A 24078-nucleotide genomic window follows, 5' to 3' on the forward strand; every position below is an offset into this window, starting at 1 on the left:
AGAGATTTTGTTGAAGTTGTCGGCCAGAGATAACCACACATCTTGAGATGTCTCTAGATTGTGGACATAACCAAAAACTTCTTCGGTAAGAGTCCCAAACAACCATGACTTCACGAGTTGATCCGTACACTTCCAGGCTTCAAGATCTGGATTCGGATTTACGACAGGAACTTCATCAACGACGACAGTAACGGTAGCAGCTGGTGCGGGTGTTTGACCGGTAACGAACCCCAAAAGCTTCTGACTGCTAAGAAGAGCTTCAAACTGGGTCTTCCAGAGGAGATAGTTGCTCTCGTTGAGCTTTAGAGTAACTGAACTTGAGACATGGATTTTCGCCGGAAACGGATAAGGATCTTGAGCTTCCGCCATGACAGCGCCGATGAAGGTTTCAAAGCTTTGATACCATGTGAAGTATAGGAAAACTTTGTATTACTTAATCTCCAAAACTTGGTTACAAAGATTGTTCCTTTACAAGATATATAAGGCTAGAGTTTCTCTAAAGCCCTAGGTGACATCTCTTTATCTTCTTGCACGTGTCACGATTGTATCCTTTGGATTCAAGTAGCCAACGGTTTGAATTGGTTGTGAAGGACCACAACTCCAGCGGGCTCTTTCTCCTTTAGAGCCGTACTCTTACAGCTCTGTATTTGGAGTGTTGCAGTGGCTCTTACGTTTGGTGCGTTCTTCATTGACTTGGTTGAGATGGGCTTTGACTTTGTGGTAGGCCCAACATTCTCATCTGATTGTTGTCCACTCCTGAGCCCATCTTGTTACTGACTTCCTTACGCTTCAACTCTGTTTTCTGAGACAGAGGTATTGTGCTACTTACATGTAACACTGAATTTAGTCGAATGTATTTTGACATAAGATCCAGATTGTTTGAGTTAAACATGTTTTTTTGCTCCTTGGTTTCTTCTTTTAAGCATGCCTACAACCCTGACGAAGAATGTGCAGAAGTGGAATCTGAACTAAGGGCTCGTTTAGAATCGTTTCTTGAAACTGCTAGAGCTTTCAACACCATCTACACAAAGGTACTGTGTTTTCGTGCTCTCTCCCTATCAACCCTAGATTAGCTTACAATAGATATGAAATATATGCTAATAAGTACAACTATTTTCCTCTATCAATCTGTCTTAAAATATATCTTTATGATTTGACTTGGCTTTTCCTTAAATTAGAACATGAACCGCTGTATCATTATCATCTGTATGCATTGATCTTGTAGGAAATCCGTCCGTGGATCACATGATGGAAGTGCCTCAGCTTCATGGGTTTGGTCCTGCTGCAAACCGTCTGCTGGAGGCATATAATATGCTTCTCAAGGTAACCAACCACAAATGTCTCCTTCTATCTTAATATCTTTTGATCATGTTATACAATGCTTCTGGTAAAACAATGTTTGTGTGCTGGTTGGTGACAGTTCCTAGGGAACTTGAAGAACTTAAGAGACTCGCATGCAGCACTATCGATTGGATCATCAGGAACAGTAGCTGGAGAGCCGTCTTCTGTAACTAGAATTGTGTCCGAGTGTGAAGCCGCGTTAACTGTTATACATCGAGACCTTGGAATCCTCTCGGCTTCTATTGCTCGTGAGCAAGGGGAGCGTCTGTAAACTGCCACGAATGATTCCTGTTTAATTCTTAGAGTTCATTCTTTTAGGGCTGTGTTGTGTGATCTCAGTAGTTTGAGCTCTCTTGTTCTTATGCGTCGCTCAGTTTGTTTAACCAAATCTAATCAATCTAAAAGCAAAGTTTCTCATAGTTTTGATTGGTAAGCTACACAACTGTGCTCTAGTTTCTACACAATTAAAGAGAGAGAGAGAGAGAGAGAGAGTTTTGTTTCTACACAATCAAAGAGTCTTGTTTGATTCCATCAAATAGCTGCCTCGAATACCATCTAGGCTTTCCCCTAGCGAAGACCTGCAGAAGAAAACAGATCAATATTTACATATGATTCATGCGGATTGAATGAGAAATAAAGGAACTTAAAACATTTAAAATAATCATGTTTGGTCCTCCGACTAACTGATTCATCAAGTTCCGAAGAACCAAAGAGAGAATATATGCATGAATGCCTCTTGTAAAACTTACTTGTACATACAATATTTGTATTCTTGGCTCCTAACCAAATCTTTTTCGCCTTCCTCAAGCTGCTCAACAACAAAAAGAACACAATGCATCAAAAAGGAAATAAAAGACAGAAGATTCATCATCATCATCATCGTTTTATACTCCTTACTGTTAGAAATTAAAGAACATAGTGAAGAACAAGAGAGAGAGAAAAAGAGAGAGAGTAAAGAAGGATAATCTTATTCACTTGATTGATTTGCTTATGAGAACATCTCATATATATAGTGGTTACAAGTATGGTAAATGGTAGATGAGATATGATAAACTAATAATTCATTGTTTTGAGACCTTAACCCACCATGCATGCTTGTCCCTTGTAGTGGCATCTCCATTGTCTTGAGACCTTAACCAACCATGCATGTTTGTCCCTTGTAGTGGTATCTCCATTGTCTTGAGACCTTAACCCACCATCTTGTTTCTTATTACTTCATTTTTACACTCCCCCTCAAGCTTGACCATAGGAACTGGTCAAGCTTGGAAACCATGAAGCATTCCCTCATTAAAACCTTTAGCTTGGAAAAACCTCATGGGATAAAAACCAAGCCAAGGAAAAAGAGTAGAACACTTCATGACTAAGAGGATCAGTGTGATGAAAAATCTACGAGTCCTAACTTGGAATGTATGAACTCGCAAACCTTGGTGCTTGCAGCCTTGGTGAAGATATCAGCTAGTTGATCCTCACTTCTTGTATAGCAGGGTAAGATGATCCTTTGTTCCACTGCTTGCCTAACTTTATGACAATCCACCTCAATGTGTTTAGTCCTCTCATGGAACACATTGTTGGAGGCTATGTGTATTGCCGCTTGATTATCACAATGCATGGTGATTGGAGTTGATGTCTCTATACCAAAGTCTTGAAGTAGGTTTCTGATCCAAATCAACTCACTAGTGAGCTTCCTCATTGCCCTATATTCAGCTTCAGCACTTGAGCATGACACTATCTTCTGTTTCTTGCTCTTCCAAGTGACAAGATTGCCTCCAATGAATGTACAATAACCGGTAGTGGATCTCCTATCCACTCTGTCTCCTGCCCAATCAGCATCACAATACCCAACTATCTCTGTATTTTTGTTGCATCCCATCCACACTCCTTGCCCTGGCGCCTCTCTTAGGTATCTTAGGATCCTTTCAACCATGTTCCAATGGTGTATCTTGGGAGCTTGCATATTCTGGCTTACTTGGTTAACTGCAAAGCATACATCAGGCCTGGTGATGGTGAGGTATATCAGCTTTCCTACCATTCTTCTATAGTGTTTAACGTCAGCATAAGGCTTATCTTCAATCTCCCCCTCACGCAACACCTTATACCCATCTTCTAGTGGAGTCTTGGCTACTCTCGCTCCAAGCTTTCCTGCCTCATTCAAAAGATCAAGTGTGTACTTCCTTTGAGATAAGAAAAGCCCCTCTTTAGAGCGGCATATTTCTATCCCTAGAAAGTACTTTAGCTCACCCAAATCTTTAATATCAAAAGTAGACTTAAGAAATACTTTGGTTGAGATAATACCTTCCTTGTCACTTCCTGTGATGATAATATCATCTACATAAATAAGAATCACCACAATTCCTTGCTTGCTTGTGAGTGTGAAGAGTGTATGATCAGCTTCTGATTTTACAAACCCTCTTCCATTGAGAGTTGTACTCAGTTTGTGGTACCAAGCCCTTGGTGACTGTTTTAATCCATAGATTGCTTTCTTCAACCTTAGGACATTCCCTGGCTTGACCATGTCTTCCATACCCGGAGGTGGCCTCATGTAAACCTCATCCTCCAGCTCTCCTTGAAGAAAAGCATTCTTGACATCCATCTGCCATAAATCCCATTCCAAGTTCACTGCCAATGAGAGTAGAATCCTTATGGTGTGGAGTTTAGCTACTGGTGCAAATGTATCGAGATAGTCTTCTCCATAGACTTGGGTGTATCCTCTTGCAACTAGCCTTGTTTTCTTTCTTTCTGGTTTCCCATTGGCAAGGTACTTGATGGTGAAGAGTAGACGGCTTGTAACAGCTTTCTTTCCTTTGGGGAGCTCAGTTTCATACCAAGTATCATTCTTGATCATGGCACCAACTTCATCCCCAACTGAATCTCTCCATTCTTCATGCTTCATGGCTTCTTCATAAGTCTTTGGTACATACTCTTGATCCAGGTTGCTGATGAAGACTACATGCTCTTCAGATAGTCTCGCAAAAGAACATGTTGCTTGGATAGGATGAGCTACTGCATTGTTGTTGAAGTATACTTTGGTGTCCATCCACTGAGATGGTTTCTTCACCCTTGTACTCCTCCTTAATGGTTGAACTTCTTGTTGCATTCCATCTTGATCATTAACAACTTCTTCTTGGATAGCTTTCTCGTGGATAGCTTCGTCATGGATAGCTTCTTCATGGATAGCTTCCTGATGGATGATAGCTTCTTCATGGATTTGCAAATTAGGTTGATTTCCCCCCTCATGATCAGGATGGACTGCTTCTTCAACTGATGCAACTTCATCCACAACTGGAGGTATAGGTGAAGTGCTCGGTATGCCACTTGTTTGAGGCTGGCTGATGCCTAGGTTTTCCAGAATGATTCTCAAGTTGTTTGCCCTATCTGAAGATCCTTGTGGGAGATCCTGAAGACTGTCCCAATTCTTCTCATCATAGTATCCCTTTGATTCCACAAACTTAACATCCCTTGAGACCATAACTCTTCTTGATTCAGGTATGTAGCACTTGTACCCCTTCTGCGCATGAGTATATCCTATGAACATGCCTTTGGCACTCTTGGCTTCAAGCTTGTTTCTCTGTTCCCCTGGTATCAAGACATAGCACACACACCCAAAAACACGCAAGTGATCAATTTGAGGTTTTATTTTGTTTAATACCTGAAAAGGAGAGATATCTTGGAGGACTTTGGTGGGGATCCTGTTGATCAAATAACATGCTGAGACCACAGCATCTCCCCAGAACCTCTTTGGAACATTGGTATGGAACATCATGCTCCTTGCAACCTCCATAAGGTGGCGATTCTTCCTTTCAGCAACTCCATTCTGTTGTGGTGTGTATGGGCAACTTGTTTGATGGATTATGCCATGTTTTGCTAAGTGATGTTTGAAAGCAGTGCTTGTGTATTCCCCGCCATTATCAGACCTAAAAATTTTGATCTTGGAATTGAAATGGTTAGATACATAGTTTTGGAAGTTAATAAAAGCTTCTAAAACTCTATCTTTAGTTTGAATCAAGGTGATCCATGTATATTTTGATTTTTCATCTATGAATGTAACAAAATATTTATGGTTCTCCCTAGACACACAAGGTGCTGTCCAAACATCAGAGTGCACAAGATCAAAGCAATTTTCATAAATAGTCTTAGAATTAAGGAAAACAGATCTCTGATGTTTACCAAGAATACAAGCCTCACAACTTCCATTCTTTAAAGATAGATTAGGTAACATCAATCCTAATGCACGAGAATGAGGATGACCTAATCTAGCATGCCATAAAACATCACTAGCTAACACAGAAGCAGAATTGAAAGCACAAGATAAATCTGAAAGCTTGGTGTTTTCAAGCAAGTAAAGCTCTCCCTTGCTCACACCCTTTCCCAGCATCTTCCTGGTCTTAATATCCTGAAAGCACACATCATTAGGACTGAAAATAACATTACAATTTAAATCATTGGTTGCTCTCTTGACAGATAATAAGTTGGATGTGAAAGTAGGCATATAAAAAGCTTGAGACTCCTTATCAAACAGTTTCAAGTTTCCTACTCCTTCAATTGGAATTCTATCACCATTAGCAATCACTACACTCCCTAGAGCAGGTTTAACATCACTAATCAGTCTAGCATCCCTAATCATATGATGAGAAGCTCCAGAATCAATGATCAAAGGTCTAGTAGTATGTGAAGCACTGTGAATAGAATTTAAAGCATTGACACTGATGTTACCAGAGTTTGCATTGATAGCCTTGATAAGCGCTTCAATGTCTGACTTGCGGATGAAGGCATCATCAGGGGATGGCTGAGACATGGCATGGGATGTGGATCCACCAGTGTGGGTGGTTGAGATCATAGCTCTTCCATCTTCTCCTATGTGCATGGAGCCTGATATTGTGGTTTCATGAGCTCTTGCTTCATGTGCTTTGGCCTGGTTGTATCTGTTGGTTGAAGCAGGTCTGAGGTGAGGATGGAGGATCCAACAATTGGTTTTGGAGTGGCCTAGATTCTTGCAGTGCTCACAAGTCACAGACTTGTCTCCTCCTCTTCTTGATTTGAAGTGTGCTTTGTTGCCTGAAGCACTCTCCATCTTCTCAGCTTTGTTTGCCATAGACAGCTCCTCTTTTCCACCAAAGAGACCATCTGAGCCTAGCTCCTTCCAAAGTTGAGCACACACATCATCATAGCTTGGAAGCTCTTTAGCTCTCAATATGTGTTTAAGTACATCATTGAAGCTTGGGTTGAGTGTGAGAAGCAATCCAAAGACCTTGTCTTGCTCACGCCTCTCTTCTAGTATACTAGGATCAGTGGTACTTGGTCTCAATATCTCAAGTTCAGACCACAACTGGCTGTACTTTCCAAGGTGTTTGGTGAAGTCCATCTCCTCTTGGTGCAAGTTGTTGATTGCCCTCTTAACCTCAAATATTCTGGTGAGGTTTGAAGTGTTGCCATATACCTTGTATAAGGTATCCCATAGCTTCTTTGCAGTCTCATAGTGTGAGTAAGACTCCATGATAGGAGTATCAAGTGAGCCTTGCAAGATAGACAGCACCATGAGATCCTCCTGACCCCATTTGCCTTCATCTACCAATACAACCTCCTTGCCATCTTCTCCTTGGGTGATTTGTCTTGGGGCCTCACTTGTGGTGATGTGCTCCCATAGACCTCTTCCTCCAAGAGCTGTCCTGGTCAATCTCGACCAAGTAATGTAGTTAGGACCCTTCAGGGTGACTGGAATCCTCTGGTGTTGCTCCATATTTGCTTGCTACTGGGTAAAAGAAAATGAAAGAGATTCTGAAGAAAGTAAACCAAACAAGTGAAAGAGTAAGGTGAATAGAATAGATTTGCGGAAGCAGTTTGGTGTTCAAGAGCTTTGATGCTCTGATACCATGTTAGAAATTAAAGAACATAGTGAAGAACAAGAGAGAGAGAAAAAGAGAGAGAGTAAAGAAGGATAATCTTATTCACTTGATTGATTTGCTTATGAGAACATCTCATATATATAGTGGTTACAAGTATGGTAAATGGTAGATGAGATATGATAAACTAATAATTCATTGTTTTGAGACCTTAACCCACCATGCATGCTTGTCCCTTGTAGTGGCATCTCCATTGTCTTGAGACCTTAACCAACCATGCATGTTTGTCCCTTGTAGTGGTATCTCCATTGTCTTGAGACCTTAACCCACCATCTTGTTTCTTATTACTTCATTTTTACACTTACCGGATCGGTGGTCTCGTAAATGAGTTGATAGCAAACAGGAGAAAGGCAACGCAGCGCACAATTCTCTTTTGCTATTGGAGAAGATTTGCATTGCCAACCCCATAACCCACTGTTTTGTTTTCCACATACACAACACAAGTGAGCCAAAGAACAGAAAACAAAAAAAAAAAAGAGCTAAGAATCAGCTAACTACTTGTAGAAACTTTGAACTTAATAAAGCAAACAAGTTTAACCAAATATCATCCTACAAATGATCCATTATATCTCAGAACTCACCAAAAGCGACTCACCTCTCTATATCAGCATAGCATTCTCTCTTCTTCTCCCTTATCTCCGCATCCTACAAATTGATTTCTCCCACAGAGTCAAGCTCCCATGTTCCCCAACGGAGCTTTATACTTACTGAGTCCTCTAACACAGAGATTTTAGGCGGGACTTACGGATAAGGGACGAGGAGACTTAGAGAAAGCACAGGGCGCGCGCGAAGCTCAGTGAGAGTAAAAGAAGAACGCAAACGATGCTTGAACGAGCTCGGGAAATCTCCATCTCGAGCTCTTTCTTCTTCTCCTCCGATCGCAGTCGCTAGTGCCAGCCTTTTGATTTGAACGAACCTGGTTTGCCTAATACCAGCTGCGGAACTCTCGAGATAACCGAATTGGTCTGTCTACTCCTGTTTATCAAATGGGCTTACAGTGGAAGAAGCAAGTACAATAGTACATGATAGATGAGTGTATATATATATGGTGATGATTGGTTGCATTATAGATTCAAAAGTTTTCTTGTAAGATTTAGAACTGAGAAACATATCGCGATCCTAAAAGAATAATTGGAAGTTCCTCTTAGTTTTGAACATTAACAAACATATGTGTCGATAAGATTACCCCCTTTGATACTAAACATAAGAATTTAACTAGATCAGTGCACAGGTGCATGTTTTAAAGTATATGTAAACTTTAGAAAAAGGAAAATTTAACGATTCCATCTAATTATTGTTTAAAGTATGTATTTCATCATTGTGCCATGTAACAGAGACGTCCGTAAAATGTTGTGAGCCATAAACATTGTAGTAAGAATTTTAAGGTGAGCGGTAAAATCGATGGCATTTCAAATTATTTGATCAGTTAAATAATCAATATAACAATGACCGGTTTGATAGTCCATAAAAAATTAAGGTTTGTATGTTGGGTAATTATGTTTCTAGTATTGTATATCTGTTTTTTTTGAAACATCAATATATGGTTTATACATAACTCCAGTGAATTTATATGGTTTTGGGTTTGTATGAAATTGTATTCTTATGATCAGTTATGGTTTTGGGTGTGTATGACTTGGTTTGATCTCTAATCTCACGTTTACATTTTATACGTATGTCATATTTCTTGTTTGATTAGCATAGGACCAACACAAAAACATGTCTAAAGATATTACAAAATTACAGGCCCATTCGTGTATGTTTGTTTTTTATATAGACTCATTCGTATAGTATATGTAGATTTAGGAAGTTAATTATAAAATATTAAACAAATACATTGCTATCAATGTTTCCAAACAACTTTTTTTTTTATTACTATCCATATTTCTAAACATATCTAAATGGTACTTTTACTTTGATAAGATGGATTTTATGAAACATATATATGTGGTTTATACATAACTCTAGTGAATTTATATGGTTTTGGGTTTGTATGAAATAGTATTCTTATGATCAGTTATGGTTTTGGGTGTGTATGACTTGGTTTGATCTCTAATCTCACGTTTACATTTTATATGTATATCATATTTCTTGTTTGATTAGCATTGGACCAACACAAAAACATGATATTACAAAATTACAGGCCCATTCGTGTATGTTTGTTTTTTATATAGACTCATTCGTATAGTATATGTAGATTTAGGAAGTTAATTATAAAATATTAAATTAATACATTGCTATCAATGTTTTCAAACAACATTTTATTCTTTTTTTTACTACTATCCATGTTTCCAAACATATCTAAATGGTACTTCTATTTTAATAAGATAGATTTTATATGTATGTCATATTTCTTGTTTGATTAGCATTGGACCAACACAAAAACATGTCTATAAAGATATTACAAAATTACAGGCTCATTCATGTATGCTTGTTTTTTTATATAGACCCATTCGTATAGTATATGTAGATTTAGGAAGTTAATTATAAAATATTAAATTAATACATTGCTATCAATGTTTCCAAACAAATTTTTATTCTTTTTTTTACTACTATTCATGTTTCCAAACATATCTAAATGGTACTTCTACTTTAATAAAATAGATATATTTTTGAAATTTTTTTATTTTTCGCCAGTCCAATCAAGAGTTGTAAGTAAGTAAGTAATTAACATATACATATTCAACATAGAGCACTAAGAGAATCTTTTGGTCAGAAATTTACTGCACAGAGAATGCAATACGATGATTAGGTATTTTAAAATTTCATAAACTATATTAAAAGAACAAATTCTTGTAATTGATTGTTAATGGAGCTAGTAATTCTACTGGAATAATAATGTCTTGATAAAATTTTCCATTGGCCAGAAACAATAAATATGGCAAATCTCTAATAATGTCTTCGTTCATTTGAAAGCTACCAAAACTCTAGCAGATTTTGATTTAGCTGTTGTCCATGAAAACTTTGAAGATGGTGGACAAGCTGAACACACTCCAAAATCCCGACACGTTATTGGAAAACTGAAAAGTGAGACTGAGAAAAACAATTTTCATCGCAGTGCTCCAATCATCATAGTTAGAACCATCGAGCTGAATGCAAATGAGTTGTAAACCTGGATTATCTGAGTTGTTCATGTACAGAGGAGACTGAGTCAATGAATCCTATCTTGTTGTTAGGAAGTGATGTATCGATTGGTGAATCAACAGAAACCGATGGAGATCGCGAAGGAGAGCGAGGCACAACATTCGATCGAGACGAGTTACGAGTCGTACGGCGAGGTATCTTCTTAATAGACACCATCGGAGCTCAAAATCGATAGATTAGAAACGAAATCGAGCGAAGAAGATGAATAACGAAGCGGAATCAAGTGATAAAAGAGCTTTGTGATGGCTTTGATACCATATTACATGTTGAAGTCGAGAGTAATGGAGATCGAGAGCAGTGGAGAAGAAAGAGTTTGTTAGGAAAAATGTATATTCATTTCTTAATCCTACCGTTTACAAGCTAACGTCTTTATATACAATACATATTTACTAAACCGGAATAGATAAACTGAACCAGCGAAAATAAACCAATTCAGCTAACCAAGTAACCTGGTTTATACTTCAATATTATCCATCTCAAGAATTTACTGAAGAGCGATGATAGAGAGCGACGAAGACAAGGCGCTGCCGGAGATAGAGAGCGACGAAGACAAGGCAGCAGATAAAGAGCGACAGCGTCAAGGCGCTGCCGGAGATAGAGAGCGACGAAAACAAGGCGCTGCCGGAGTCGGAACCGAATCCTAAGAAAGGATGGTTTGACTTTACCAACACTAAAGAGTCCAAGATTCAGAATGTAAACAACCCGAAGACGCTGCTGGAGGATGAGAACAGAGTCGCGATTTGAGGCATCATTCCTGCGTTTTGTGATTCTTTTAATTAGTTACCTAATGCAATCATATATCTTTTCGTAATAGGAGCTTAGAAAGTGTAAAAATGTTATTTTTTTATGATTAACATCACCATTTTGTCAATTTCTTGTAAGCAGAAAGAACAATCATTGAATTGCTTGTATATGCATGCTTCTTTGTGATCTTTGTTTAACATATTGAAAAAAATCAAAACTCTATCAGATTTTGATTTAGTTGTTGCCCATGAAAACTTTGAAGATGGTGGACAAGCTGAACACACTCCAAAATCCCTGACACTTTATTGGAAAACTGAAAAGTGAGACTGAAAAAATCAATTTAGACATTTCTAACATACTCACAAGTGTTATTTCAGAGGTGATTGGTTGCATTAGACGTTCAGCCATCTTATTCGAGAAAGTTAAATAAATAGGAATTGTTGATATTCAAATTTGAAAATTAATTTGGATATTTAGCAAAGATAAAAAAAAATTTACAATTGAGAAAGCTATCGTCATCCTAAAATAATAATTGTAAGCCCCTCTAAGTTTTAAAACATTCAAACTAATGTATGCATCAACAAGGTTATATCACTTTGGTACTAAACATAAGAGTATAAAATGAAATTTTGATTTTTTCCCCCATTTATTCAGTAGCTAGTTGTAAGTTAGCAATGTAATTCACATATATCTATTCAAACATAGACCACTAACATTATCTTTGGGTCAGAAATTTACTCCACAACGAAACCAATAAGATGATTATGTATTTAAAACCATCATAACCTATATTTTAATTGATTGTTATTGGAGCTAGTAATTCTAGTGGAGTAATGATCCTACAACTTAACAAATAGGAAATACAAAGAAAAAATCTTCTCTCCTTCGTAACATTCGAACTTTTTCCAGAGAGAAAGACATTGATATTTTTTTTGGGTTGAATTTTTTATTTAATGATCAATTTTACCTTCTGTTTTGTCGGATTTTAGTTCGTTTAGACGAATTTTGTTTTGGATGTGCTTCTTGTAAAGCATCAGAAAGCTTGCACGTGGACGAACACGAACCAACACATAGTTTTTCTCTATTTATGCTTTTATTTTATATTTTTTTTGTTTTTTTATATTTGTTTTGTTGAACTTCACTTTTTATATCTGATACCAATTCTCTTAGTCCGTTGGACTTACTAATAGAACCTTTTTTTTGAAAGACTTATTAATAGAACTTGGTCGACAAAAAAAAAACAACTTCAAAAATAGGTACTGCAAATGAAAGTTAATTATAAAGAATCAATCAAAACTATTATTTTAAGACGAAGATGTATCCAGACTGATCATGATCATAAATCAATGTGAGAGAAACGTAACATTCTCACGATCATAAATCAATATATCAATAGTGTTGCTGCATTCCAGTTATATTAATAACTACGATAAGAAATGCGTCTTTTGCGCAGAGTAAATTTATATAAAAATTATTTAAGAAATTTCATATGGAAAATAAAATTTATATTATTGATCGAGTTAATATTTTTGGTTCTTAAACAATTTTTTAAAAACTTTTTTGTTAATTACATAATTTGTTTACTAACGAACTGGTCCCATTTTTAAAAATATTTTAGGTCAAAAAATTATTTATCGCATAAAAACATGACGATTATGCCGAAAAATCTCATGCCTACTATTTGGTTACAATGAAACTATGTCAGCTCGGTTTTATATCATGATTTATCAATTTAAAAGTTAATTATGGTTATGAGAAGTTTATGTTCACGTGTCAATCCTATCTATCTTCGATATTTTTCTCATTTTTGTGTCATTTTAGTTATTGCTCTATATCAATATTTATTTTTGTGTTTATTCTCATTTCTTTCTCTTATTTTGGCCTGAGATTTAGAAAAAAATTTAAGTTTCAAAATTATTAAAGAGATACATACTTAGGTTAAGATCTGCGCCTTGTGCAGATAAATATTTTATATTTATTATCTATTTTATATTTTTCTGCATATTATGAAAAAATAAAATAATAATTATATATTAAATAACTAAGAAATCAGTTATTATTATGTAATAAATTGGCTTGCACATATAAATCAAATGACCACTCTTGTTTATTCGCAATCATTTTAGGATAAATAAATCAAAACAATTAATCTTATCTGTCGTTTATGATATATAATTAAATTTAAACGATATGAAGTATATATATATTAACATAAACACCTATTAAACTAAAATTATTTATTTATATGATTTTACTATCATTGTATCTTATTATAGAAAAAAAATTAAACATTGATCACAAAAGTTTATGTGAGACTTTTAACAGTTTTAGTAATTTATACTCGTTTTGAAAAATTGAAAATATAACATATACAAAAAAATCGAAATTTTTAATATATGATTAATGTAATTGTGTAATTTATTTCAATAATAAAGAATTAAACAAAAATGATAGAAAGTATACAGATTATTAGCAAATCTTCATTATTTAAAATCATTAATTACCATATATATCATAATTACATTAGGTAATTCCGTAAGTTTTATTTAAAGAAATAATATATAATAAATTTCAATTTGATAAATGAATGGTCCATAATTGACATACTATATAATATAACACTAGGATAAGACATGCGTCTTGCGCAGGGTAAATTTATATGAAAATTATTTAAGAAATATCGTATGAAAAAAAAAATTATATTATTGATCGAATTTATATATATTTAGCCCTTAAACAATTTCTTAAAAACTTTTTTGTTAATTACATAATTTGTTTACTAATGAACTGATCTCATTTTAAAAAATATTTTAGATCAAAAAATTATTTATCGCATAAAAACCTAACGTTTAGGTCGAAGAATCTCATGCCTACTATTTGATTACATGAAACTACGTCAGCTCAGTTTTATATCATGATTTAACAACTCAAAAGTTAATTATGGTTATGAGAAGTTTACGTTCACGTGCCAATGTTATCTATCTTCGATATTTTTCTCCTTTTTGTGCCATTTTGGTTATTGCTCGATATAAATATTGATTTTTGAGTTTATTCTCATTTCTTTCTTTTATTTTGGCCTTAGATTTAGAAAATGTTTAAGATTCAAAATTATTAAAGAGATACATACTTCGGTTAAGATATGCGCCTTGTACAGAATAAATATTTATTTTATATTTTTCTGCATATTATGAAATAATAAAATAATAATTATATATTTAAATAATTAAAAAATAAGTTATTATTATGTAATAAATTGGCTTACACATATAAATCAAATGACGGCTCTTATTTATTCGCAATCATTTTAGAATAAATAAATCAAAACAATCAATCTTATCTATCGTATGATATATAATTAAATTTAAACGATGTGAAGTATATATATTAACATAAACACCTATTAAAATAAAATTATTTATTTATATGATTTTATTATCATTGTATCTTATTATAAAAAAAAATTAAACATTGATCACAAAAGTTTATGTGAGACTTTTAACAGTTTTAGTAATTTATACTCGTTTTGAAAAGTTAAAAATACAACATATACAAAAAAAATCTAAAATTTTAATATACGATTAATGTAATTGTGTAATTTATTTTAATAGTATAGAATTAAACAAAAATGATAGAAAGTATACAAATTATTAGCAAATCTTCATTATTTAAAATCATTAATTATTATATATATCATAATCACATTAGATAATTTCGTAGGTTTTATTTAAGGAAATAATATATAATAAATAGTCACCTTGCTTAAGTTAATATCATATGATATCATATAGTTGGTATTAAATGTTTCTAGTGAGATATAAAAATCGAATTGGACCAACATGTTTTTCAATTTCAATGTGAGACTGACACGTATGACTAATTAACTACCTAATTGATTGACACATAAACAATGAGTCTTTTTTAATTATTACAAAATTGAGGTTACATCTTTTCAAATGTTCCTCAATTAATACATAGGGGATTCCCTAATAATTTAATTTTGGACTAACAAAATTGTCAATTGATTTCAAGCTGCCACGTAAACAAATTAACATTCCAATTACGTGACAACTCATCGTGACACTTTTTAATTAGTACAAACTACATGTTCTAAACTTTTTAAATGCTTCTCTATTAATATATAGGGGATGTTAAACTATTGTTCATTAATTTTTAACATAATAATTTTAACAGTTTTAGTAATTTTGTTGTTTTTTTAAATTCAAAATATAACATATACGAAAAATCTATATTTTAATTTTATAGCTAATTTGATTGTTTAATTTATTTTAATAATATAAAATTAAACAAAAACAATGGATGAAATATAAATTGTTATCAAATATTTATTATTTGAATCATTAATTATCATATATATATTAGTCATATTTGGTAATTCTGTAGCTTTTATTTAAGGAAAGAAAAGAACATAGTAATTGTACACTTTAATTAATTTTATGATTAGTTTAATGAAAAGTATAATATATACTTAATTGGACCAACATATTTTCTAAGGATTCTGAATTTCATTCTGGTGATGACACGTGCCTACACTTAAAAATTGTAATGTTTCTCAATTAATATATAAGGGATATTTATTTGTTTTTTTTTAATTTACGTTCTTTTACATTCTAAGCTTTGTATATCCATTAGCCATTAATCATTAATCAGGGGCGTCCATGTTGGAGGCCATAAACATTTTAGTAAAGCTTTAATAAATAAAAAATTTAAACAAATTTAGGGGATTTTTTAGTGTAATTTTTTAAAGAAAATCGGAGGCCCTAGTCTAATGTTTCACTTCGTTATACGCAGGACCGCCCCTGCCATTAACTAATGATAGTTCTAAAAAATATTAAAACACATGTTTTTGGACTCATTTTCAAGGGAGAGGAACCATTGTGACTAACTGGCTCTAGTCAACAGATGTTAAAAAAATTGTCAGGGTTACACATTAGTTTCTTTTATTAGATATATTTTTATAGAAAAGTGGAGATCATGTATTAGACATCGTGAACTTACGTCGCATCTTGGTTGGTAGCACGATAACCATATGTATATACCATGTAGTCTTATTATATAAGATAATATAATACTTTCTTACGTGGAATATGACATATTTCCACAATCCCTCGTACTCCCTCCGTTCTTTAATTAGATTTTATTTCAGAAAAATATATTTTTTGTGTTTTCTATGAATAAATTGTAAATTTCAAAAAAATTAATTGATTTTATTGAATTACTATTGGTTAAAATTTATTGAAAATTAATAATTACAGAAAACGATATATTTATTATGGTAGTTTAATGTGTGTTTTTTAATATGTGTGAAAATAATAAAAAGTCTATCTTTGTGGAACTGAAGAAGTATTAAAAAACTGGAAAAAACTATATTCCCCGAATTAATCCGTCTGTATATCACCTTTAATATAAGCCAATGTCTCTTAACAACTTCACAATGACACTACCATATTTAAATGTTATATTTGTCCCTTCGGGGACATCCGATAAAATTGGAACGATACAGAGAAGATTAGCATGGCCCCTGCGCAAGGATGACACGCACAAATCGAGAAATGGTCCAAATTTTTCTTTCTCAAAAAAAATGACACTACCATATTAAAAAAAATTCATAGTCATTTAGCGAATGAAGGAAAATAAATAGATATATAAAATTAAGTCCTCATTTAGCGGTCTTTCCTGTTTCTGTTACATCCAATTGTCCGGATAAAGAAATTAAGAAAAAACGAAAAAACCATAGTCTAATTCAAGAAACACACACAATACACAAAAGAGGAAGAAAGAAAAAAAACACGATCTCTAGGTCTTGTTCATCCGTGTTTCAGATCTAGTGGTCGGGAATTCGAATGGATCAAAGAACAGGTGATCCAAGAATATACATCGTCACTCTTCTCTTTCTTTCATGCATCCTCACAGGAGGAGTCCTTCTCGGGCTTTACCTCGTCCAACATGATCCAAATCCTCTGTTTCTACAAGCGGGTATGTTCTTCGTTGGTATCCCATGGTTCTTCTGGTTCTTGGCTTACATCTACTCTTGTCTCCTCAAGCCTTGCATCCTCTCCATAAGCCAAAGAGTTTCCAGATTCGATCCTGAGAAAGGCGGGGAGGAGGAGGAGAAAAACAATAAAAGCATCACGGAAATCGTCATGTCGGATTCACATCCCGTGGCTGCGGTGGAGCCGAGGAATTCGCCGAGGGACGGAGAGAAGCACGTGCAGTTCGGGAATGTGGTGGTTCTTGGAGATGAAGGAGGAGTAAAAGCAGCAGAAGAGGAGGAGGAGGAGGATCTAAATGAAAGAAGTACTAATAAACTGATTCCGGATCATATGAGAATGGGAGACGAAGATCATCAAGAACATCATGATGAGAGTGGCGTTGATAAGGATTGCGATAGAACTCCTTTGAGATTATCCGTGGGGAACAGATGATTTGATGATACTGAATGATCAGGAACTGATCGTCTTTTTGGGTTGTTAACTATGGTTTGAACAGAGAGGAAAGGCTTTGAAAAAGCTGAACCCTAATAGACGTGTGAGACAAGGAACATTGTTTTTGAGTATGAACTTAAGTAACATGTGAAAGTCCATAGAAGATTTTGTTTTGTTTTAGCTTTCTTTCTATTGTTCTTCTGGTTTTGGATGAATTCAGAAAATAATCAATAACAAAAAAAAAAACATCTTCTCCAATGTCAAAACCCTAATAGACGTGTGAGACAAGGAACATCGTAGTTTTGAGTATGAACTAAAATACCATGTCAAAGTCTATAGAATAATTTGTTTTGTTGTAGATTTATTTGCACTGTTCTCATGGTTTTGGATGAATTGAGAAAATAATCATTAACAAAAAAAAAACAGCCAATGTCAGAAAGAGAGCAACAACAAGAACAGAACAAAGTGTCTTATCTGAAGTTATTTGTTTATTTATTTGTAGAGATGATGAATCTTCTTCTTCTTGTTGTTGTTCTTGGCATCACAGGTGCAAGCATCATCTGAAGAAGAAGTAGTCAAGCAACCAAACTTCCTCTTCACTTGACTCCACACACTTACCTTCTTCGCCTTCTTCCATCGATGAATAACACATTCATGATCCTGAATCTCCATCCCTAACAGCTTCTCACTCATCTTCTCCATCTCATCCTCATCGCTCCAAACCGTAACCTCTTCTTCCTCTACCTTCTCTTCTCCTCCCTTAATCTCTTTCGCCACTGTATCCCTTATCTGAAGCTGAGGAACAAACAAAATCTGAACAACAACCCTAAGAGGAAGCCTCTGGTTCTTCGCAGCTTCCTCGCATCCTTGCCTAGAAAGTTTCTTACAGTCAAGAACCTTACAAGCTTCCATCTTCTCAGACTCGGTCAAGTATCCACGCCTCTCCAAGAAAACATCAACCGCTCTGTAAATCCCATCTGAGTACCTCAAAACACCGAGCGAAATCGCCGCCGTGATCTCCCCTAACGCCACAAACGCCTCCAGCTTCAGAGAAGTATCCTCACTCGCAGCTAATAACAGAAACTCCTCCAAGAGCTTCGCCACTTTGACGAAAACAGAAACGTCTTCGGAGTCTTCTTCTTCGTTGGTGTAGTTAGAGTAAAAGCTAGTGACCACAGTTCTAACGAGCTGGATGTCTTTCTCTCCGTATCCTTGCGTTAGAATCTTGAGATCCGTTGGTGTAGCCATGTCGAGCTGTTTGCTGACTCTGATCCCAAACCCATTTCGACATTCAGAGCTAGCTTCTAACGAGATAGAATGTTTTAGCGTCTTGAACAAGAACTCGCAAGAGATGAGCCCTCTCTTGTGAGGCAAAAGCCTCTCAACCGCTTCGACAACTTCTCTTTTCTTGCCTGACACGCTATCTTCCTCGTCCAAAACCCATTTCTTCGTATAGTTACATACCGATGAAACGATGTATTCAACAGGAATGCTGCGTGATTCCGTAGCTCGGATCATCAAAGGCTCGTAAAACCGAAGCGGGAGAGTGATCAAATCTTCAGACTTCCAGTCGTTATCAAACAGTCTTCTCCTAGGGTTAGGTCTATACTCACTTGTTGTTTCCTCTCTGTTCTTGATCGGTTCGCCGAGGAGTCTTGGATCGTAGGAAGCTTTTTCGATAAGGGAATCGAAGAAGAGATCCACGAGTTCGAAATCCGCTAGCTTGTCGAGACTCTTGTCCCCTGAACGAAGAGCGTTTACGGTCTCGTTCCAGCTGGGTAGAACTCGTGTTTCTAAGAAACTAGATGCCTTTCCCAGCAAGTTATCAGTGCTGTGTTCTTCTTTCATCCCTAAGTAGTAGGCTATGCAGAGAACGGATACGATGTTATCAGACGAAAGGTTCACTTTGTAGCCGTAGCAGAACTTAGCAACGAGCTTGAAGGTTTCTGGATCAGTTTCTATATCGCGTAGGATACAGGGAAGCTCATCGATCTTGTTTCTCTCGAGTAATGAGCTCACTGTCGCTGATCTCTTTGCTATAGTTTCCTACACAAACAAAAAAAAACTGAAAAATTAGGAAACAATCTCTCTTTTTGATAAATCTAATGGAGAATAGAAAGAAACATACTTTGGAGAGATGAAACGCAACATCCTTAACGTTGATATGAAGCTCTGACTTCGAGTTTCTTCAAACAAAATGAATATTTATGTGTTTAAATCAGGAATGATGATACTAATCTGAAATAGAACAGATGACGAAACCTTACCTGGTTTCAAAATCTGACATCTTTTCTTGAAGGAATGTGTGTTTATGAGTTGGTCTGTGTTTTAGGCTTCAACAACACAAAGTACTTAGTTTCATCATGTGTTCTGCAACAACGGAAGGTAAAAGCAGAGAAGCATAGGGCCAAACACACAAATAATTCAAAAACAAAATCAAGAGACCTGCGGAGATATAGGAATCAAGTTAAGTTGTTTGTTACCAATTTAATTTTTTTTTAAAAAGCAAAAAATAATGACTCAAATCTTATCATCAAATGAATTTACACAGGTGCAATAACAAAATACATATTATGTAAATCTATAATCTTTATTATCATCATCATATCATATATGAACATGTCAAATATAGTTAAAAAAAAGTCTTATACAAAGTGAAGTGTGAGTCTACAACACTATTGCAACTTCAAAGACTTGTAAATGTCTTAAGAACTTGATGGTACATGTGTTGTTGAATGGTTCTGAGTGTGACCAGAGACATCAGCGGCACCTAAAGACAAAGATCCTTATCAAAAACTTGTTCCGAGGCCAAACAAAGATGCGAAGAGACAAACTAGAAGAAATGATTTACTTCTCTCAAGAAGCAGCTTAGAACCAGAATAAGAGAACAACCGAACAGCATTTGTATAGCTTAGTTCCGCGAGTTCTTCGTTGTTCATGTCCAACAACCTTGCTACATACCCGAGTACCTGTAACCGTAATTGATTAGGGTCTTATATGAGAAAGAAGATTGGTTTAAGCATTCATTAAGCAACAACAACACATACGGTATGAATGTTAGCAGGGTGATTAAGTGTTTCCTTCGGCAATTTCATCGAGCCGCCACTGGAGGAAGCATTAGACTCAAGATCCTGAGATGAGTTTCCTTTTTCTGGCAGCAGAGAAGGATCTCCTTGTACAAAGTAGAGAGTCCCTGACTCTGACTTTGGTAATGCATCCGGTGAATCAGTCTCTAATAAGATCCTATCAGAAGGAACCTACCAAGAAGAACTGAAATCAAGATTCTATTCCACCTAAAAACTGTAATCTACGAGTAGAGAAATATGGGAATCTTACTGCTTTCAACATCTTCTTGGCTTTCTTCTCGCTCATGGACATGAGAAAACCAGAGAAGGAGAAGTATGCACCGAGCTTTGCAAACTCAGGAACCATCTCAGCTGCGCCCAAGTACGAGTGAAGGATGACCCCAGCAGGAAAAGGCCCTACAGATCTGCGCATTACGGTACAACATCACACTTTTTGCTTTGCTACACACAACAGGAAGCAAAGGATCATACTTTGTTATCTCAAGTAGATCCCCAAATGCACGGACACAGTGAATGGACGCAGGTTTATTCAGTTCCTTTGCAAGTTCAAGCTGTCGACGAAACACTCCAACCTGAACATTTTTAAAAAATGCAGATTTTAGCATCAAACTATGTAAGCACAAAAGTTTCTTCTTTATCAATCATGAAACCTGATCTGAGAAATCAATCTCCCTTCCCTTAGACCCTTTGTCCAAACCAATCTGTTACAATGAATAAGAAAAGCAGCTTCAACCAACAACGAATAGGTTTTCTTCAATTCAAAAGAGACAAGAGACATTTACTTCTCCAACAGCAGCACTAGGAGTGGTCTCAAACAAGCTCTTCAACGTCTCAAACCATTGAGGACTCCTCTCTGCTACATACCTATACTCAAAACACTCAAAAGGACCTTTAAAGTCTGAAACTTGACCAGTAACTGAATGTATATATTACATACACAGAGTTCGTACCATGGATGAATACCAAAGCAGGGAACAACAGAAGGGTATTTCACTCCCATCTCTTTGACCAAGTTCCAATCTTTCTATCCAAAATTAAACGAAGCCCAAATTCAATTCAGTAAAATGTAAAAGCTATCATTTTGGAAATCTCTGACAGAGCCTAACCTCGGAGACTCCATTGACGGCGAAGGCAGAGACGCCAGAAGCTACAGCGGAGGAGATGAGCTGAGGAGCTTTGCTGATAATCCTGGGGTCTTGAAGGTGACAGTGCGCGTCGAACAGTTTCATCTTCTCAGAACCGCTTCGTAATTCTCCTCCCAAACTACAGTTTCTGTTTTTTTTTTCCTTTTTTTTTTCTTCCGCCCGGTATTTTGTATAAATTCTACATTGACCCCAATACTATTATTTGACAAAACAACTCTGTTATTATAGTTACTTTTCTGGTTTAGTTTCTGAAAAGCAAAAAGAAAACTCCTGCAAAGTATATATGCCTAATTAACCCTAATTTCACTTAGGCAACATATTGTTAAAGATAAAAATTATTCAATACCTGTATTTGATATAAACTTTCTAAAGAAAAACATATTGATAAAGAAGATGAATGTCTTCTCAGTTTCATAAAAAAAAGAATGTCTTCTCAGTTCTCTCTGTCGAGAGTATGAAGCTGGTCAATCCACGTGGTGCAGCAGTGTGCTAAACTTTAGACATGAGGCAACATATGGAAATGCCTAGTCATGTTTGGAAATGGATAGAGACTTATCGTGTTGTCACGCTATAAAATAAAACAAAAGTAGTCAAAGAAGGTTCGATTAGACAAGGAAAAAGTGAAGCTAGCCATAAGTCATTCCTTTAACACTTGTAGCCCCAAGAAAACACCGCAACTCTTCCCATATCACTAATGAGCGTTACAACAAGATTTAAAATAAATTTTCGCAAAAAAAGATATCGTTATGATATATAGTTACTGTTCCAATGCAACAAGAGACAAGTATTCTTTACCAAAGTATCTCTGATGTCCCCTTCAACATTACTGCTTCTTCTCCTTCTCATTTTGCCGGCGATAATCGCCGTAGCAACATTCCGGCCACACACTACCGGCGAGAAATCTGATCAGGGTTGTCAAGTATTTATTGTTCCTCCTTCAGCTCCATCAACAAGACATAATAACTTGCCACAGAGATCTCAACTTTCCTATGGAAACCTGCCCTGACATTATCACCGACTAGGTCGCCGGAGTTAATTAGAGATGAAGCAGTGATGTGTATTCCTTGTAGTGATCTTTTTCTTTTTGAAGGCTTCCTTGTAGTGATCTCTCTCCGAATATATACATGTTCGGGGAGAAAATGAAGTCATGAACATCGTTTGCCACTTTATTTTTTTTAAGAGTTTTTTTTTTGTGCCACACACACCGTTCAAGTGTTCATTCTTTCATTTTCTCCTTTCACTTTAATTATTATGAAATTGCATTTTTTTTTTCGTTTACAAGTCTAATGCAAAGTGTGATATTACCTTTGTGGTATCTTCACAACATTAGGTTTTCTTTGTTGAAGCATAAAATGTTATTTTTAGCAAGAAATATATTGATTTAATCTTTGATATTATATTATTTATAATCGTATTAGATCAAGTCTCTAATGATACGCTAAAACAAAATTGTTCCAAATTACCCCAAGCATATTGTGAAACTTGTTGACTAGTGTAATTATCCAGGTTCAAGAAGCTACGTAAAATGTACCTATGTGAGTGGCTGACGACAAAAAAATTGAAACACAGTAAAGGATGTCTGATATATTGTGTTTTTGGCACATTATATGTATGTCTTACTAATAGTTTTCAAGGTTTTATCGAGTCTTTCTGTCTATTTTCGAGTCATAACAGGTCTAGAGTTGCATTAGATAAGAAATGGAGCAGTTAGAGGAACAGAAAAGAGAAAAGTATGATTTGGAGATTTTCGCGCAGAACAGTCAACCGGAGCAGCCTTATTGCATGCTCCAGCGATAAAAATAAAAAAGGAAGTTTTCAAATATTTCGGGATTTGCCCTAGATTTCCTATTTCTTTCTTATAGCCGTCTGTGGCTCCTATATATATAGTCTCATATTTATTACTTTAGACTTACCTTATTTTTTACGCAAGAAAAGATCCGAGAGAGCTTTGATTTTAGCGATTGCTATTTGTAAGGGAAAAAGCATCATCTATCTCATAGAGAAGATTATTCTGAACGCTCTGATTTCTTCAATCTATTATATGCAGTATTATTCATAAATGATGCTTCTCTGTTCTTGTGTTATGTCTGAGTAGTCACCGAGTTAGTTTAGGGTTCTAGGGTTTGGATTCGTTAGCTGAAGCATAAATAAGTCATCTTAAGATTGTCTACATTCATATCTGTTCTTTTTGCTTGCATTGAACTGATCACTTAGTACATGAATTAGGGTTAATCAATTTAGCTAGTCGTTAATTGATAACTTCACACGATTTGAATGAGCC

General features: G+C 35.4%; 4 protein-coding genes, 1 non-coding gene and 1 pseudogene across 6 annotated transcripts; 3 read left to right on the forward strand and 3 right to left on the reverse strand.

Moving 5' to 3' along the window:
* Nucleotides 1-1229: 1229 nt before the first annotated feature.
* On the forward strand, nt 1230-1612 carry LOC125593091 (AUGMIN subunit 7-like). The gene is made up of 2 exons (XM_048769082.1): nt 1230-1323; nt 1421-1612. The coding sequence occupies exons 1-2, from the start codon at nt 1246-1248 to the stop codon at nt 1610-1612; spliced, it is 270 nt and encodes an 89-aa protein (XP_048625039.1). The 5' UTR covers nt 1230-1245.
* Nucleotides 1613-1737: 125 nt separating this feature from the next.
* On the reverse strand, nt 1738-8242 carry LOC106426178 (annotated as a pseudogene).
* An 8343-nt stretch (nt 8243-16585) lies between these two features.
* LOC106426179 lies at nt 16586-17812 on the forward strand. The gene has a single exon (XM_013866887.3). The coding sequence runs from the start codon at nt 16985-16987 to the stop codon at nt 17564-17566; it is 582 nt and encodes a 193-aa protein (XP_013722341.2). The 5' UTR covers nt 16586-16984; the 3' UTR covers nt 17567-17812.
* LOC125593777 lies at nt 16606-16708 on the forward strand. The gene has a single exon (XR_007329669.1). It is a non-coding gene; the product is annotated as a U6 spliceosomal RNA (small nuclear RNA).
* A 105-nt stretch (nt 17813-17917) lies between the features above and the next one.
* Nucleotides 17918-19931, reverse strand: LOC106426177 (BTB/POZ domain-containing protein At5g17580-like). The gene has a single exon (XM_048769083.1). The coding sequence runs from the start codon at nt 19412-19414 to the stop codon at nt 18059-18061; it is 1356 nt and encodes a 451-aa protein (XP_048625040.1). The 5' UTR covers nt 19415-19931; the 3' UTR covers nt 17918-18058.
* A 206-nt stretch (nt 19932-20137) lies between these two features.
* On the reverse strand, nt 20138-22021 carry LOC106426162 (uncharacterized metal-dependent hydrolase YabD-like). Of its 2 annotated transcripts, none has more exons than XM_013866874.3 (9): nt 21759-22021; nt 21603-21676; nt 21435-21516; nt 21303-21353; nt 21124-21224; nt 20903-21056; nt 20614-20823; nt 20418-20535; nt 20138-20336 (listed from the first exon to the last, which is right to left on the reverse strand). In XM_013866874.3, the coding sequence occupies exons 1-9, from the start codon at nt 21879-21881 to the stop codon at nt 20272-20274; spliced, it is 978 nt and encodes a 325-aa protein (XP_013722328.2). In that variant the 5' UTR covers nt 21882-22021; the 3' UTR covers nt 20138-20271. The 2 variants fall into 2 exon arrangements, with proteins under 2 accessions (XP_013722328.2, XP_013722329.2); XM_013866875.3 differs by having other exon boundaries at nt 21603-21672; nt 21759-21908.
* Between the last annotated feature and the right edge of the window lie 2057 nt (nt 22022-24078).

The sequence above is a fragment of the Brassica napus genome, chromosome C9 (assembly GCF_020379485.1).
Source record: "Brassica napus cultivar Da-Ae chromosome C9, Da-Ae, whole genome shotgun sequence".
Lineage (NCBI taxonomy): Eukaryota > Viridiplantae > Streptophyta > Magnoliopsida > Brassicales > Brassicaceae > Brassica > Brassica napus.